Source organism: Microcaecilia unicolor, chromosome 1, assembly GCF_901765095.1.
Source record: "Microcaecilia unicolor chromosome 1, aMicUni1.1, whole genome shotgun sequence".
In the NCBI taxonomy this organism is placed as follows: Eukaryota; Metazoa; Chordata; class Amphibia; order Gymnophiona; family Siphonopidae; genus Microcaecilia; species Microcaecilia unicolor.
Genome location: NC_044031.1, coordinates 648,302,596 through 648,320,590, shown reverse-complemented (window position 1 = coordinate 648,320,590; position 17,995 = coordinate 648,302,596). Strand labels below are relative to the sequence as shown.

The window sequence follows — 17,995 nt, the reverse complement described above, 5'->3', positions numbered from 1 at the left end:
ACCAATGCAAACTTGGAGGGAAATAATCTGCTATTAAAACAGACAAGGGGAAAGCTACTGTTTTTCCCTGGGATTGGTAGCATGGAATCTTGCTACTCTTGGGATTCTGCCAGGTACTTGTGGCCCGGATTAGCCACTGTTAGAATCCGGATATAAGGGCTAGATGGACTTATCAGTCTGACCCAGCATAGCTATTCTTATGTTCTGATGTTTTGGTATGCATTAAAACAACTATTGCCCCCTGATGCAGCCTCATTAGGTGAAACGTGGCCACACTGGGTGCATTTTTACCACTAAACCTTTAGAGATATCATCTTGGATTTTTTTTGTACTAATCATTTGGTCCATTTTTGGTAGTTTAGCATCAGCCTCTCGGTTTGTTTTATATATGAGTATTGTCATTTACGCTCCTAATTGTTGCCAAACTCCTTATAGAATTGCCCTCAAAATGTACACTTCTCAAAGAAGAATTTTAAAGGTAGTTTGCTTCAAAAAATAAATTGTTCCATTGAGTTCAGTCTTTTGAAATCCTTTAGAGCATTAGTTAATTCACATGAGATCTAGCAACACAAGAAAAACCCCCCAGAATCAAACATCTAATATTTACATAATAGAAGAAACTTGGTGGAAGATGGTATTTACAGACATAAGAATCCAATGGGTTGAACAATAGAAATAGAAAGGTCTTATTTGCATACACAAGTATTTGATTGAATAGAATTACTGCTCAGGAATAGAAGATGTTATTGGATGAAAATTGAGTGTTTCTTAACCCATTCCTTGGGATACACCTTGCCAGCCTGTTTTTCAGATTGTCCACAGTGAATGTGCATAAGATAAACCTCCATCTTTCTCATGCATCTTCATTGTGGTTATCCTGAAAACCAGACTGGCCGAGTGTGTTCTGAGGACTGGGGCTTAAAACCACTGCTTTAGAAACACTTTCCACTTAGTAGTTCTTTCACATTTTCTTGCTTTTATTTCCCAGGTGATATGTGCAGTCGGGCGAGAAGATAAACCGGTAAGGCACCAGGCTTCTGTTCCACAGACCCTGGACACAACCCTACAACAGATGGGCATTATTGACAAAGCCCAGCAAAAGGCTCTTTACTCTCAGATCAAGGAGAAGGCCGAGGCTGCCATGAGTGCCATTATAGAGATGGAAGCAAAACTGTCACCGGAGCAACGGGGAGGCAGGAGAGTACAAACTGACGTACTTGGTGAGTTTCTCAATCGTTAGCACTCTCTGGATTTCATAGTGGGATGTCTAGTTACACACAGAAAGACAAGGAAAAATGAAAGTTCTGGAATCTGTAGCTACATGTTTATTTAATTATTTACACACATTTATAAACTGCCTCCCTGGGACTAAACCAGTACCCACTCAATGATATGAATAATAAAATACAAACTGGCAACACTGCAGAACTCTTCAACACAGCTAATCAATAGTGGATATGTTCATACCATCTTGACAAATGGGGTGTGCAATGCATCATGGGAGTCACACTTCTCCACCTGTATTCTGCACATTGCAGGGTAAAGCTGCTGTATGACAGTTAATCTAATTCAGCAATAATCTATTGTGGGGTCCTTATTACTATATGTGTGCACCTTATATTTGTGTTTTATATTGAACAGTTAACTCTAAAGCTCCCTTTTACTAAGCTGCATTCAAATTTTGCAGTTACTGTGCATGCGTTAATAGCCAAAATGAATGTGTGGCAACTGTGAAGCTTTTGTGGTGTGTTGGAAGTGTGCCCAGCATCTTTCCATATACAAAGGGGGCAATTCTATAAAGAGCACTATAAATTAAGTGCCTAAAGTCTGTGCACTAGGGGCCCCTTTTATTAAGGAGCGACAGGACACAGATAATGTGCGACAAATTGACACAACCGCGTGGGTGGTGTGGGCGCCCAGCAGTAATTTCAAAGTTGGCACGCGCTGTTTCCTGCAGTAGAAAATATTTTTCTGATTTCTACTGCAGGGTCTGTTCGGTAATCGGCAGCGTGGCTACATTGGAATGCGCTGCATGATTACCCCACAGTTAATGCGTAACCCCTTACTGCTCGGTCAATGGGTGGCGGTAAGGGCTTAGTCAGAAAATAGCCACACACTACTTTTGATTTTAGCACACGGCCATTTATCGCCCCATTAAAAAAAAAAACCTTTCCCAGCTACGGTAAAAATTGGCCCAGCATGCACCAATTTCACGCATCCAAACTACTGCAGGCCACTTTTTACCGCAGCTTAGTAAAAGGGCCCCTAAGATAGTTATTCTACAATGGCATCTGGGCACTCAGATTCTGTTATAGAATAGAGCCTAATCTGGGTGACAACATTTAGGCATCTAACTTTAGGAACCCACACGTACACCGTGTAAAAGACAGGTGTAAGTATGGGTACCTAAATTTTGGTACCTAGGTACGTAACTTAAAGTATTCTATATGTTTGATATCTAAGTGGCTGATCCACCCATGCCCCACTCACATACATGCCCCTTTTGCAGTTATGCGCTACAGCACTTAGGCGCTAACTTACAGAGTAGCAATTAGGCGCCGAACTGCCATTTACCCCTCCCCCCCCCATGTGGGTGCCTAACTTCTGTTTGACCATCTAGCACTGTTCCCTCTAAGCTAACTGGGAGTCTTCCAGCTACAGCCCTGCCAGTGGGGGGTGCTGTTTAACTATCCCATTTTCAATAGTGTCTCAGGGGCCAGGGAAGGTGAGCCGTTGAGCTGCAGCCAAGTTGACACTGCCTAACTAGCCCGAAGGCTAGGCAGACCCTGACTGGCGGCAGGCGAGTAACGCCCAGGCTAGGACTATGGCAGTCAAGTATAGAAGAGTTGGGCATACAGTAACAGAGGTCCAGATACCAAGCTGGTCCAGATACCAACAATGGTATTGGAGAGGTACGAGAATGTCCAAGCAATCCTGAAGGTCAGGGTAGGTGGCAATCAAAGGAGAAAAAGAGACAAGCCAAGGTCAAAGCTGAGAAGTTAGTCCATCCAAGGAAGGGAGCAGGAACAAGGGCAGTCTGAAGGGACATACTGGAACTAAGGCAGGAAGACTAGAGAGACATACAGGAACCAAGACAGGGAGACTGGAAGGTCATGTAAATACTGGTATTCTAAAACCTTAGCACCAGGAATTGCGTAGAAAGGAATTATCTTCCAATGCATCAAACCCGTCCCATCAAAAGAAACAGGGAATAGATTTTATTCCAAGTACTTCCTGGTCACCAAAATAAGGGGAAGATTCTGTCCCTTCCTAGCCCTAAGTACAGTTATCTGACCAAGCAGAAGTTACTTTGCTTCCCATGATTCAAGAAATAGTTTTTCTTTTTTTTCTCTCTTTAAGCTTTTCTTTCCTTGAGAAGATTTGTTGTACTTTTCATACTGTTTTCAAATTTTTTTTTTTTTTTTGGTTACATTTGTACCCCATGCTTTCCCACTCATGGCAGGCTCAATGCGGCAGGCAATGGAGGGTTAAGTGATTTGCCCAGAGTCACAAGGAGCTGCCTGTGCTGGGAATTGAACTCAGTGCCTCAGTTCCCCAGGACAAAAGTCCACCACCCTAACCACTAGGCCACTCCTCCACTGCTATTTAACATATTTATACATGATCTGGAAATTGGAATGACGAGTGAGGTAATTAAATTTGCAGATGACATGAAACTATTCAAAGTTGTCAAAACGCATGTGAATTGTGAAATATTGCAGGAAATCCTTAGGAAACTGGAAGACTGGGCATCCAAATGGCAGATGAAATTTAATGTAGACAAATGCAAAGTGATGCACATTGGGAAGAATAATCTGAATCATAGTTATCTGATGCTAGGGTCCACTTTAGGAGTCAGCACTCAAGAAAAAGGCCTAGGTGTCAAGGTAGACAATACGCTGATGGCCAAAAGGCATACCCTACTGACCCAACTTAAATGCCTGAACCCAGCAACACAAAGAAACCGTAACTTGTAATGCACACTATGAACACTATACTACTCTTCTCTACGATTCCCTGATATGTCTGTAACACATTTATCTCATTGACAATATCATCACTCTGTATTTGTTTCACCACCGGAGGTGGCTAACACCTCATGGTACTATGTAAGCCACATTGAGCTTGCAAATAGGTGGGAAAATGTGGGGTACAAATGTAACAAATAAATAAATAAAAGAGCAAACAGGATGGTAGGAATTATTAGGAAATTATAATGCCTCTGTATCGCTTCATGGTACGTCCTCACCTTGAGTATTGCGTTCAGTTCTGGTCGCCATATCTCAAAAATGATACAGCGGAATTAGAAAAGGTTCAAAGAAGAGCAACCAGAATGATAGAGGGGATGAAACTGCTGCCATATGAGGAAAGGATAAAGTAGTTAGGGCTCTTCAGCTTGGAAAAGAGAAGGCTGAGGGGGGATATGATTGAGATGTACAAAATCCTGAGTGGTGTGGAGCAGGTGGAGGTAAATCAATTTTTCACTCATTCAAAAAGTACAAACACCAGGGGACACTCGATGAAATTACATGGAAATACTTTTAAAACAAATAGGAGGAAATATTTTTTGTTTCAAAGAATAGTTAAGCTCTGGAACTCATTCCTGGAAGATGTGGTAACGGCGGTTAGTGTATCTGAGTTTAAAAAAGGTTTGGACAAGTTCCTGGAAGAAAAGTCCATAGTCTGCTATTGAGATAGACATGGGGAAACAACTGCTTTGTCCCTGGGATCAGTTGCATGAATCTTGCTACTGTTTGGGTTTATGCCAGGTACTTGTGACCTGAACTGGACACTGTTGGAAGCAGAATACTGGGCAAGATGGACCATTGGTCTGACCTAGTATGGCTGTTCTTATGGTTTGCTTTTACTGTGAAGGGCAGTATGTCAAGTTTTTAATAAACTAAATTAATGGTGCTTACATTTAAGCGTTAAGATTATAGAATTAGAGGTTAATGCAAATGACAGAACTTGGAAATTAATTGACTCTCAGTTTTCAGTCAGCTCTCAGTGAGGGAACAAATCGTACATTTGCTATAATAAGCAAATTCAGTTGGCACGGCTATTTGTAATCTCATAGCAGGTGACAGCTGATAATTTAGATGGAAGCAACACAGCAATGCCCTGCTCTGTTTAACTGTTGAATAACACCAACCCTGATAGAGAAAACCTTTCCTGTGCTGATTAGTGGCTTATGTAGGAAGCTTCTTCCCTAGCACTGACTAGAAGTAAACGGATTTTAATCCCCTCCCTGACTCTCAAAACAACCCCTGAAAATCTATATTAGTTGAGCAAGAACTTGCAAACAGGCAGCTAAAGTCTTTGAAACTATAATGGCTCAGCGGTAGCCCCTGCCATACTTAAGATCCCCAATTCAACCCCTAAGTTGGGTCTTCCATACCCTGGACTAGCTGGGTCTGAGGATGCTGTTGAGGCAGTGTTCTCAATCCTGCTGAGGAGAAGGAGTCACTGAGCCCTTAGTAAGGGTGACACCTACTGACCAGGTTGAAAGCATGCAATGCTGAGTTCTGGAAGGAGTCACAGTGCATGGCTCGCACCCTCAGGATCATTTATGCAATGACTAGATTAAGAACAGTAACAGCTAGGCTCAAAAGGGGCTTAGAAATGTTCCTGGAGGAAAAGTGTATTAACTATATCCATACTGTCTTGGAAAAGCCACAGCTTATCACTGGGTGTAAATAACAAGAACTGAACCTATTCTTTGGTATTCTGGTTGTTGGGTACTTATGATCTGGATTTGCCACTGTTGGAAGCAAGAAGCTGGTTTGTCCCAGTTTGGCATATATTATGTTCTTTAGGATCCCACTCAATCAGAACTAGGGCAGTGGTCCTGATGACATGAGTTTTCATTAACAACTATCTGTGGATTTTCCCACTATTGCATTTATTTACTTAATCGATAGCCCACCCTTCATCAGAGATATATCAAGGTGGGTGTACAGAATCCTTTTTAAAATTAGCTATGTTGATAGTTACCGGAAGATGTAGTGAAAACAAATTCCACAGCCTATTTATTAAGTGAAAAAAATAATTTCTCCGATTTGTCATAGAAATGGCAACTATTTGGTTAAATGGGCCTTCTTCAACTGTTCTTTATTTACCCATTCCATCCCAATTTTTCAGACCTCTATCATAAATCCTCTCAGTTGTCTTTTAATGTTTAGCTTTTCTCCATAGGAGAGCTGGACCATCCCCAGTATCATTTCTGTCGCCTTTCCCTGACACTTTTCTAGTCTTACCATATTTTTTTGAGATGAGGCAACCAGAACTACACACAGTATTCAAGGTGCGATCACACCAAGAATTAATACAGAGATACGGATCAATACATAAAAGATTGCTCTATTTTGCAATCTTCCCTAATTCTACCTAGCCAATTTTAATTCAGATCTGTTTATTGTGTCGCAGCTTCACAAGGAACACAATTAACATCATCCAAATTTGAACAGAATCAGAATTTTCCAACATTGAAAAGAATCAGAGTTTTCCAGAAAGAAACGTGTTATGAGTCCTTTTTTTACTATATCCCTAAATATCCCTATATCCCTAAATACCACAGCTTGGCAAAAGGACCCCTTAGTTTATAAAGATGTACATATGTTTAAAATGGAAAATGTCAATGACATTTCCTGTATCGGTTTTTGCTTGAAATGACCCAGAATTTAGGGTTTTTTTCTTATGTTGTTAATAGTGAACACTCTCCAAAAGTATGTGCCCTCTTTCAAAAAGAGTACGCATGCTTCCCAAAAGAGAACATGCTCTTTTTCTGATAGTGCTTGCAAGCGTGCACTATTGCACGTGAACAATGGTGTGTGCATTTACATAAGTACATAAGTAATGCCATACTGGGAAAAGACCAAAGGCCCATCAAGTCCAGCATCCTGTCCCCGACAGCGGCCAATCCAGGTCAAGGGCACCTGGCAGCTTCCCAAATCAAGGGCACCTGGCAACTTCTGCACTATCAGAAAAATAGTGCACAATTTCCAAAACAGGGCGCACTCACAATGATAAAGTTGCTGCGTAAGAAAAAATTGAAGAAAAAAAAAATCAAACAAAATTAAATTTCTTGCAAACGACACAGGAAATGGCACAAAATGAAATGTTTTGGCTGCACATGGCCCTAGACACATTTTTAGTGTGAAAGAGCTCTCACTACCAAATCACTTCCTGCTGAACTAAGGTACAGCTCTTCTGCCAGGTGACCATGTTTTTCCAACCAGCACAGGGGTTGCCAAGCTGGAGGTGGAACCACTCTGCCGTTTTCCATAAAGGTCTTTGCTATATATTTCTCGGTTTGCCTCAGCATCTCCAGGTCTGCCAATCTAACCTCCAAAACTCCACAAACTATAACCAAGCTGATTGGAGAAGAAGGGAGATGAATCCTAATGATGGGAAGGGAGTGAAGTGGACTGAGAAATTTGTCAATAACTGTAATGCACTACATTCAAGGATGTCACGGATACAAAAAAAACCCTTTGTACTTTAATGGCTGCCTGGGTCCATTTTACTTACAAACAAAACATTACGTAATGCACAGCATAGGAAGCGTAGGATGAAAGATAGTATGAAGCAACCCTAGAGCATAACCACCTACTCTTACTAGTTCTGCTTTAACAAGTTTTCCTATATTATCCAGAAACACAGGAACTCTTATAAATATGTTCCTTAATTGTAAAACAAAATTCTACTTCTGAGTCCTTACAACTCTCACCTTCGCCTCACCAACTATCACAACTTCCTTCTCATCCACACCCCCTCCACTTTTTCTTTCATCCATCCCCACACTGCTATGCTATGCTATATAGTTTGTATAGACCGCTAAGTTCCAATTCAGATTCTAAGCAGGGTACAATAAGAATTACCCTTCTCTCCCTTATATTCCTGTCCCATTATTTACTCACCATTCCCAACCCTCTATCCCTGTCATTCTCTCACCTGTTTCCTATTGTCCCCATCTCTCGCTTATCCTCCCATCCCTAATCACCTGTTTCCACCAATCTTTAATCCCCATCCATTAGCTTCTCCCCACTCTCTTTATCCACATAACCAGTTTGTCTTCACCACTCTCTCATCCCCACCACAGCCTGTGCCCACTGCTTTTTACCCCTTACAAGCCCATCTCTGTCACTTTTTCAACCCTCCCCTCCCCCTCATTCTGTACTCCTAATATTTACTTTACTGTTCCTGTCAGTGTGTTTCAACCTTTTGGTGCTCATATTTCAGCACTGTTCTCTTTCTTGTAAGAACAGCAAAGGATTGAAACTCACCGAGCCGCACAGAGCCACAGATGCAGCAGCAGTTGTACAGGCAACCAGAGGGAAAAATGTTCCTCAAGGGACTTCACACTGCTGCCATTCTTTAATGATATACACAAATCTATGGGCCTCAAAGTAGTACAGAAAGCTGTATAAGACAAATGTTTAGAGCAGTGGTTCCCAAACCTGGTCCTGGAGGCACCCCAGCCAGTCAGATTTTCAGGATATCCACAATGAATATTCTTATGAGATTTTCCTCAGAAAGGTATTTCTTGTGAAAGATTGTGGTAAAACATTTAATTAGTATGGTTTTTATTAGATGTTTATACGAAGTATTATTTTATGTTATTGTTCTCTTGTTGGTGTTGTTTTATCTTTCGATTATGCCGATTTCGCCGGCCTTGAGAGATTGCCAGCCATCTCCCGATTTGTGTCGGAAGATGGCTGGCCTTCTCTTTCGAAAATAAGCTGGATAGTATAAGGTGTGATGTGCTACTACATACGTATACTTGATCTTGATTTGTCCTTGCCATTTTCAGGGCAGAAGTCTGCCCGGCACTAGCCTTATTCTCTGACTACTGAGCCTGTCATCGAAGTCCACTCCAGCCCATCCAAATCTCACCAGCCACAATCGGGGCATAGACCAAAGTCTGCCTGGCACTGGTCTATCTGTCCAGCCACAATCAGGGCACAAACTGTATAAGTCTGCCCAGCAGTGACTTTGCTTCCCAATTACTGGTGTTGCCATCTAATCACCGCTAAGCTTGTTTGGTTCCGTGCCTTCCATACAGGATTCCTAGTGCCGCTGAAAATAATCAGCGCCAAACTGCAAACTGGTGCCGAGTCGGCACTTGGCCAGTTAAAGTGCCCATATTCAGCACTTAATTGGTCAGGTTAACTGCATAAATAGGATCACATAAAAGTCAGTTCTATCTTTATCTCTAACCCATGGCAGGTTAAGTGCTGAATATCGAACTTAACCAGCTATGCATTTGCCAGCTCTGCAAAACTGAATATTCAATGCCGAAGCTTGGACATGGCCTGGCATTGAATATCTGGGTTTAACCACCACCGGCAGCCAGAAAAACACTGATTGCTGCTGGCTGAATATCTGGCACATTATTGATAATGGCAGAGGAAAGCAGCCTTGGAGTTCACAAGATTGCATATGCTCTGATGTTTCTCACCTAGCTGCTGTCTCTTTTCCAGGTGTGGACTTCCTGTTGACCTTAGTTGATCAGACTGTGACTGTCATTGCCCTGGAGCTGAATACTCACCTCTGCCTGGAAGCCTGTGCTGTGTTTGAGACCATGAATCGACCATTGGCAGTGGTGGGAGCGCGAGAGTCAGCTGAGAGCCTGCTGGTGTCAGTAATGCTGAAGCGTTCTCAGTGCTTCATCATGGAGGGAAAACAAATCCTCGTCATCGGAGCTGGGGGAGTCAGCAAGAAATTTGTCTGGGAGTCGGCTAGGGATTATGGGATCAAAGTATGATTTTTATAACTTCCTGTCTGTGTTTCTATTAGGTGTTGGAAAGATTGCTTTTATTGTTTGTAAACTGCTTTAAAAGATTTTATTAACATGGGGGTGGTATATAATAATACACAGCAGCTTGAATCTGAGCTTTCTTCACAGAAGAGGCATGATCTGTTAGTGAGGGAAGGGAAATGGGATTTGATATACTGCCGAGGTTTTTGCAACTACATTCAAAGCGGGTTACATTTATTACTACTACTACTATTTAACATTTCTATAGCGCTACAAAGCATACGCAGCGCTGCACAAACATAGAAGAAAGACAGTCCCTGCTCAAAGAGCTTACAATCTAATAGACAAAAAATAAATAAAGTAAGCAAATCAAATCAATTAATGTGAACGGGAAGGAAGAGAGGAGGGTAGGTGGAGGCGAGTGGTTACGAGTCAAAAGCAATGTTAAAGAGGTGGGCTTTCAGTCTAGATTTAAAGGTGGCCAAGGATGGGGCAAGACGTAGGGGCTCAGGAAGTTTATTCCAGGCGTAGGGTGCAGCGAGACAAAAGGTGCGAAGTCTGGAGTTGGCAGTAGTGGAGAAGGGAACAGATAAGAAGGATTTATCCATGGAGCGGAGTGCTGTGATCGACAGTGTCAAAAGCAGCGGAAAGATCAAGAAGAATGAGGATGGAATATTGACCTCTGGATTTAGCCAGTAATAGGTCATTGGAGACTTTAGTAAGCGCAGTTTCGGTTGAGTGGAGAGGGCGAAAACCAGATTGTAGTGGGTCAAGAATAGCATGTGAGGAAAGAAAATCAAGGCAGTGGCGGTGAACAGCACGCTCAAGTAATTTGGAGAGAAAAGGAAGGAGGGAGATGGGTCGGTAATTAGAGGGACAAGTAGGGTTGAGTGAAGGCTTCTTAAGGAGAGGTGTGACCACAGCATGTTTAAAGGCAGCAGGGACAGTCGCAGTGGAAAGTGAGAGGTTGAGAATGTGACAGATAAAAGGAATAAGAGCAGGAGAGATGGCATTAAGAAGGTGGGTGGGAATGGGATCAGAGGAACAGGTGGTACATTTTGAGGAAGAAAGGAGAAGTGTAGTTTCCTCAATAGTAACTTCAGGAAAGGAGGAAAGGGAATGAGGGGAAGGAGAGAGAGGGGAATGGACTAGTGGAGGGAGGAGAGGTGGTGAGGTAGAGAAAGCAAGGTTTATCTTTTCAACCTTGTTGTGAAAGAATTCAGCAAGGGTCTGAGGAGATAATGAAGGGGGAGTTGGGGGAGGGGGCACCTTGAGGAGAGAGTTCAATGTGGTGAAGAGAAGTCGAGGATTAGAGCCAAGAGAGTTGGTCAGTTGGATATAATAATCCTGTTTGGCACGTAAAAGAGCAGATTGGAAGGAGGTCAGCATGAACTTAAAGTGTAAGAAATCAGCAAGGGCCCGAGATTTCCGCCAGAGGCGTTCGGCGGAGCAGGTACAGGAACGTAGGTAGCAGATATTAGAAGTCAGCCAAGGTTGGGGTTTTGTACGCCTTACAGGGCGGGTCATCAAAGGTGCAAGAGTGTCTAAGGCAGAGGATAGAGTATTGTTGTAAGAAGAAACAGCCTCATTGACAGACGTGGATGGTGCCACAGTAGAGAGGAGGTTTGAAACATGGGAGGATAGAGATGAAGGGTCAATATCGTGAAGATTCCTAGATAAATTAGATAAGATAGGACGGGACTGGGAGGGAGGAGATTTAAGTGTGAAAGTTATAAGATGGTGATCAGAGGAGGGAAGATCAGAGGCAAGGAAACTAGAAGGTGAACAGTTGGAGGAGAAGATGAGATCAAGACAGGGGCAATGGAGGGTTAAGTGACTTGCCCAGAGTTACAAGGAGCTGCAGTGGGAATCACACTATTATTATTATTATTTATTGCATTTGTATCCCACATTATCCCACCTATTTGCAAGCTCAATGTGGCTTACATAGTATTGAAAACATTGTCATTACAGGATAGCAGATACGTTTCGTATTGTGTAGAAAATTAAGTGAAGGAAGAAAGAAGAAGGAAGGGAGTGATTAGGGTAATTATAGGAGGTGGGCTTTCTTGACTGAGTGGGTTGGTGAGGTGGACTAGTGTGGCTATCGGTTCTCATTGTAGGCCTTGTTGAAGAGATAAGTCTTCAGAGATTTGCGGAAGACAGTTGTTTTGTCGATTGTTCTCAGGTCAGTAGGCAATGCATTCCATAATTGCATGATTATGTAGGAGAAGGTGGTGGCGTGCGTCTGCTTGTATTTTAGTCCTTTACAGCTGGGGAAGTGTAGGTTGAGAAATTTGCGGGATGATCTTGTGGCGTTTCTTGGAGGTAGGTCCACGAGATTTATCATGTAGATTGGGGCGTCCGCGTGAATGATTTTGTGTACCATCGTGCAGATCTTGAACGCAATGCGTTCCCTAAGTGGGAGCCAGTGGAGCTTTTCTCTTAAGGGTTTTGCGCTTTCATATTTAGTTTTTCCAAATATGAGTCTGGCTGCAGTGTTCTGGGCAGTTTGGAGTTTTTTTATATTCTGCTCTTTGCAACCCGCGTATAGTGCGTTGCAGTAGTCCAGATGACTTATTACCATTGACTGTACCAGGGTGTGGAAGATGTGTCTCGGGAAGAAAGGTTTTACTCTTTTAAGTTTCCACATGGAGTAAAACATCTTTTTCGTCATGTTTTTCACGTGGGCATCCAGAGTGAGGTTTCGGTCAATGGTGACTCCAAGAATTTTCAAGTTTTGTAAGATAGGAAGAGAACAATATGGTGTGATTATGGTGGAGAAGTGTTTTGTATTATGTTGTGAGGTGAGTGCAAGACACTGTGTTTTTTCTGCGTTAAGTTTAAGTTGGAATGCATCTGCCCAGGTGTGCATTGTTTGGAGACTTTGGTTGATCTCGTTGGCGATTTCATTTAGATCATGTTTGAACGGGATGTAGATTGTGACGTCATCTGCATATATGTAGGGGTTGAGGTTTTGATTGGGTAGCAGTTTGGCTAAAGGTATATCATCATGTTGAATAAGGTTGGCGAGAGGGGGGATCCTTGAGGACTCCACATTCAGGTAGCCATGGGGGTGATCTGTCCGTGTTCGTTGTTACTTGGTATGATCTTGTGGTCAGGAATCCTTGAACCATTTGAGAACTGTGCCTCCTATTCTGAAGTATTCTAGTATATGTAGTAGTATTTCATGATTAACCATGTTCCCCAGGATCAAAGTCTACTGCACTAACCACTAGGCTACTCCTCCACTTCAGAAGCCTTATTCTATATGTGATTTCTAAACCTTGTACCACCACTAACTCTTTTGTGATCTTGGACAAGTCACTGAATACAGGATTTAATGTGTAAAACAAGGTCAAAGCAGAACATAATTATTCAGGGAATGACCTGGAAATCAGTTCCACCACATGCCTGCAAGGAAGAGGAGGAGAGGGGGTGAACCTGGAGCAGAGCAAGGAACAGTTACTCTGCTCCCTAATCCAACTCCTCTTCTTTGCTCCTGTCCTTGACCCTTCTGCCCCTCATCCAGTTCTATTTCCTTTTTGCCTACAAATTAAGCCCTGATGAAAGAACTCACCTAGAAGTAAGTGAGTTTATTTGATGGAAGTCAAGGAGCCCAGAACCCTTTAAAAGGCCGATATTCAAAGGTTTTAGGCTGTCCCCTTGAAAGTTTACTAGATTTGAGTGCCTACATTTAAGCTTCTTGGCTTATTAGACTCCAATTTAGGATTCTATTAAGTGAGTGGGTCAGATTTAGGAACTTGATTTTAGGCTCTTCGATCCAGCCCAAGAGTGTGCAAATGCTGATGTACACATTTACATCTGCTCCAAGGCATTCTAATGAATCTACTCATGCATTTTATAATATACACAGCTACATCACAACTCTGCTTCTGCCCCTGCTCCACCCACTAAGCCCTAGAATGCCTACACATGGAATCCATATAAGTACTTGCCATCTTGTCATCACATGTACCTATATGCACATAAACTGCCACGCAGTTTCATAAAAGGTCTTTTCTGTGTGTAAAAAAGCCTTTCCATGCAGAAAAGCATGGAACCTGAAGGCAACCTAAAAACAGGCCTTTGTGAGGTACACTGGTTACCACTTACACATCACATATCCTATAAGATATTATTCTCCGAGGACAAGCAGGCTGCTTGTTCTCACTGATGGGAGACGTCCACGGCAGCCCCTCCAATCGGAATCTTCACTAGCAAAGTCCTTTGCTAGCCCTCGCGCACCTGTGCGCACTGCGCATGCGCGGCCGTCTTCCCGCCCGAAACTGGCTTGAGCCGGCCAGTCTTCTTTCGTCCGCACTCGGTACGGTCGTGTTTTCGCCGTGTCGAGCCCCGGAAAGTCGACCTCGCGCGTCTTTTTTCGACGTGTTTTTTCTTCGGAAAATCCTTTAAAACTGTTCGGGAAGTGTTCCGGAAGCCCCCTCGGGTTTCGTTTGCCCCTTCCCGTATTTTCAGATTTTGCCCCGGTAAGTTTTCTTTCGTTGTCGGGGTAGGCCTCTTTTCGGCCTCGGTCGAGATTTTTCTCCCTCAAAGTTTTGGTGCTCATTTCGCCATTTCGGATTTTGATTTCGCCGGCGTGATTTTTCCGCCCATGACATCGAAGCCTTCCAGCGGCTTCAAGAAGTGCACCCAGTGCGCCCGGGTAATCTCGCTCACTGACAGGCACGCGTCGTGTCTTCAGTGTCTGGGGGCCGAGCACTGCCCTCAGGCCTGTAGTCTGTGTTCCCTTTTGCAAAGGCGGACTCAGGTAGCGAGATTGGCCCAGTGGAACGTTTTGTTCTCGGGCTCTTCGTCGGCATCGGCACCGGGGGTATCGAGTGCATCGACGTCTTCAGCGTCCAGAGCTTCATCCTCGGCTGCCAGTGCATCGAGTGCATCGAGGCATCGGCCCTCTGCATCGGTGCCGAGACATCGGATAGCTGCATCGACGTCGGTGGTACCGGGACCTAGTCTGCTGATGTCGTCGGACGGTGGTGCATCGTCGGGAGTGCAGGTGAGGGCTGTCCATTTCCCTGCTGGTGGCGGTGAGCCTTCGGGTGGGTCTCCCCCTACCCTGAGGGCTCCTGCGGTACAGCCCTCCCGAGACCGACCTCCTTCGGCCTCGGCCCCGAGGAAGCGACGGCTGGATTCTACGTCCTCCTCGTCGGTACCGGGAAGCTCCGGTGACATGCTTCGTTCCAAGAAGTCGAAGAAGCATTGTCACCGGTCCCCTTCCCGTGTCGGTACCGAGAGCTCTGGGTCGACGAGGGAGTCGGCACCAGCAGGCATCGGCACCGAGAGGACCGCTCACCCTCTGTTCAGGAGGTGTCGATGCGCTCCACTCTGGACAGCCTCCACGCCCGGAACAGGTTCTGACGTCGACGCCTGCATCGACTTCCATGCCTTTCTCTGCAGCCGCTCTGAACGAGAGCCTCCGGGCCGTTCTCCCAGAGATTCTGGGAGAGCTGTTGCGCCCTACCCCTCCGGTACCGGCGGTGCTTGCGCCACCGGTACCGTCGAGCGTGGTGCCGGCTGGCCCATCGCCCGAGGTGAGGTCTCCGGCGTCGGTGCCGCGTGCGGTGCCGGCTGCCGTCGCCTCCCAGGAAGGCTCCCCGACTACGTCGGTGGAGGGAGCGTCGCCGATGCGGGCGAGGGAGTCTACCTCTCGACGCCCCCATCGTGGACGTGGCTCCACGGAGTCGAGTCGGGCACGGTTGCAGACACAGGTCCGTGAACTTGTGTCTGACACCGAGGGTGAGGCCTCGTGGGAAGAGGAAGAAGACTCCAGATATTTCTCTGACGAGGAGTCTGAGGGTCTTCCTTCCGATCCCACTCCCTCTCCTGAAAGACAGCTTTCTCCTCCTGAGAGTCTGTCTTTCGCTTCCTTTGTCCGGGAGATGTCTACGGCCATCCCCTTCCCGGTGGTTGTGGAGGACGAGCCCAGGGCTGAAATGTTTGAACTCCTGGACTATCCTTCTCCACCTAAGGAAGCGTCCACTGTTCCCTTGCACCATGTCCTAAAAAAGACATTGCTTGCGAACTGGACAAAACCTTTAACTAATCCCCACATCCCCAAGAAGATCGAGTCCCAGTACCGGATCCATGGGGACCCAGATCTGATGCGCACCCAGTTGCCTCATGATTCTGGAGTTGTGGATCTGGCCCTAAAGAAGGCTAAGAGTTCTAGGGAGCATGCTTCGGCGCCCCCGGGCAAGGACTCTAGAACCTTAGACTCCTTTGGGAGGAAGGCCTACCATTCTTCTATGCTCGTGGCCAAAATTCAGTCTTACCAGCTCTACACGAGCATACACATGCGGAACAATGTGCGGCAGTTGGTGGGCTTGGTTGATGCGCTCCCCCCTGAGCAAGCCAAGCCTTTTCAGGAGGTGGTCAGGCAGCTGAAGGCGTGCAGAAAATTCCTGGCCAGAGGGGTGTATGACACCTTTGATGTTGCGTCCAGGGCCGCTGCTCAAGGTGTGGTGATGCGCAGGCTCTCATGGCTGCGTGCCTCCGACCTGGAGAATAGAATCCAGCAGCGGATTGCGGACTCGCCTTGCCGTGCGGATAACATTTTTGGAGAGAAAGTCGAACAGGTGGTAGAGCAGCTCCACCAGCGGGACACCGCATTCGACAAGTTCTCCCGCCGGCAGCCTTCAGCCTCTACCTCTACAGGTAGAAGATTTTTTGGGGGAAGGAAGACTGTTCCCTACTCTTCTGGCAAGCGTAGGTACAATCCTCCTTCTCGACAGCCTGCGGCCCAGGCTAAGCCCCAGCGCGCTCGCTCTCGTCAGCAGCGTGCGACTCAGCAAGGCCCCTCGGCTCCCCAGCAAAAGCAAGGGGCGAGCTTTTGACTGGCTCCAGCAGAGCATAGCCGCCATCCAAGTGTCAGTGCCGGGCGACCTGCCAGTCGGAGGGAGGTTGAAAGCTTTTCACCAAAGGTGGCCTCTCATAACCTCCGATTCGTGGGTTCTCCAAATAGTCCGGCAAGGATACACCCTCAATTTGGCCTCAAAACCTCCAAATTGTCCACCGGGAGCTCAGTCTTACAGCTTCCACCACATGCGGGTACTTGCAGAGGAACTCTCCGCCCTTCTCAGCACCAATGCGGTCGAGCCCGTGCCATCCGGGCAAGAAGGGCTGGGATTCTATTCCAGGTACTTCCTTGTGGAAAAGAAAACAGGGGGGATGCGTCCCATCCTAGACCTAAGGGCCCTGAACAAATATCTGGTCAAAGAAAAGTTCAGGATGCTTTCCATGGGCACCCTACTTCCCATGATTCAGGAAAACGATTGGCTATGCTCTCTGGACTTGAAGGATGCCTACACACACATCCCGATACTGCCAGCTCACAGACAGTATCTGCGATTTCAGCTGGGCACACGTCACTTCCAGTACTGTGTGCTACCCTTTGGGCTCGCCTCTGCGCCCAGGGTGTTCACAAAGTGCTTGGCTGTAGTAGCAGCGGCACTTCGCAGGCTGGGGGTGCACGTGTTCCCATATCTCGACGATTGGCTGGTGAAGAACACATCCGAGGCAGGAGCCCTGCAGTCCATGCAGATGACTATTCGCCTCCTGGAGCTACTGGGGTTTGTGATAAATTACCCAAAGTCCCATCTTCTCCCGGCGCAGAGACTCGAATTCATAGGAGCTCTGCTGGATTCCCGGACGGCTCGCGCCTATCTCCCAGAGGCGAGAGCCAACAACTTGTTGTCCCTCGTCTCGCGGGTGCGAGCGTCCCAGCAGATCACAGCTCGGCAGATGTTGAGATTGCTGGGCCACATGGCCTCCACAGTTCATGTGACTCCCATGGCCCGCCTTCACATGAGATCTGCTCAATGGACCCTAGCTTCCCAGTGGTTTCAAGCTGCTGGGGATCTAGAAGACGTGATCCACCTGTCCACGAGTTTTCTCGAATCCCTGTATTGGTGGACGATTTGGTCCAATCTGACTCTGGGACGTCCTTTCCAAATTCCTCAGCCACAAAAAGTGCTGACTACGGATGCGTCTCTCCTGGGGTGGGGAGCTCATGTCGATGGGCTTCACACCCAAGGAAGCTGGTCCCTCCAGGAACGCGATTTACAGATCAATCTTCTGGAGTTGCGAGCGATCTGGAATGCTCTGAAGGCTTTCAGAGATCGGCTGTCCCACCAAATTATCCAAATTCAGACAGACAACCAGGTTGCCATGTACTACGTCAACAAGCAGGGGGGCACCGGATCTCGCCCCCTGTGT

At 45.9% G+C, this 17,995-nt stretch overlaps 1 protein-coding gene across 2 annotated transcripts in view; it reads left to right on the top strand.

Annotated features, from left to right (window-relative positions):
• Positions 1-17,995, top strand: part of CARNS1 (carnosine synthase 1) — a 119,996-nt gene that overhangs the window by 95,180 nt on the left and 6,821 nt on the right. For both annotated transcript variants that reach the window (XM_030185665.1, XM_030185657.1), the window contains 2 exons: positions 989-1,220; positions 9,483-9,760. In XM_030185665.1, coding sequence (XP_030041525.1) covers positions 989-1,220; positions 9,483-9,760 — 510 coding nt within the window. The remainder of the gene's footprint in view (positions 1-988; positions 1,221-9,482; positions 9,761-17,995) is intronic.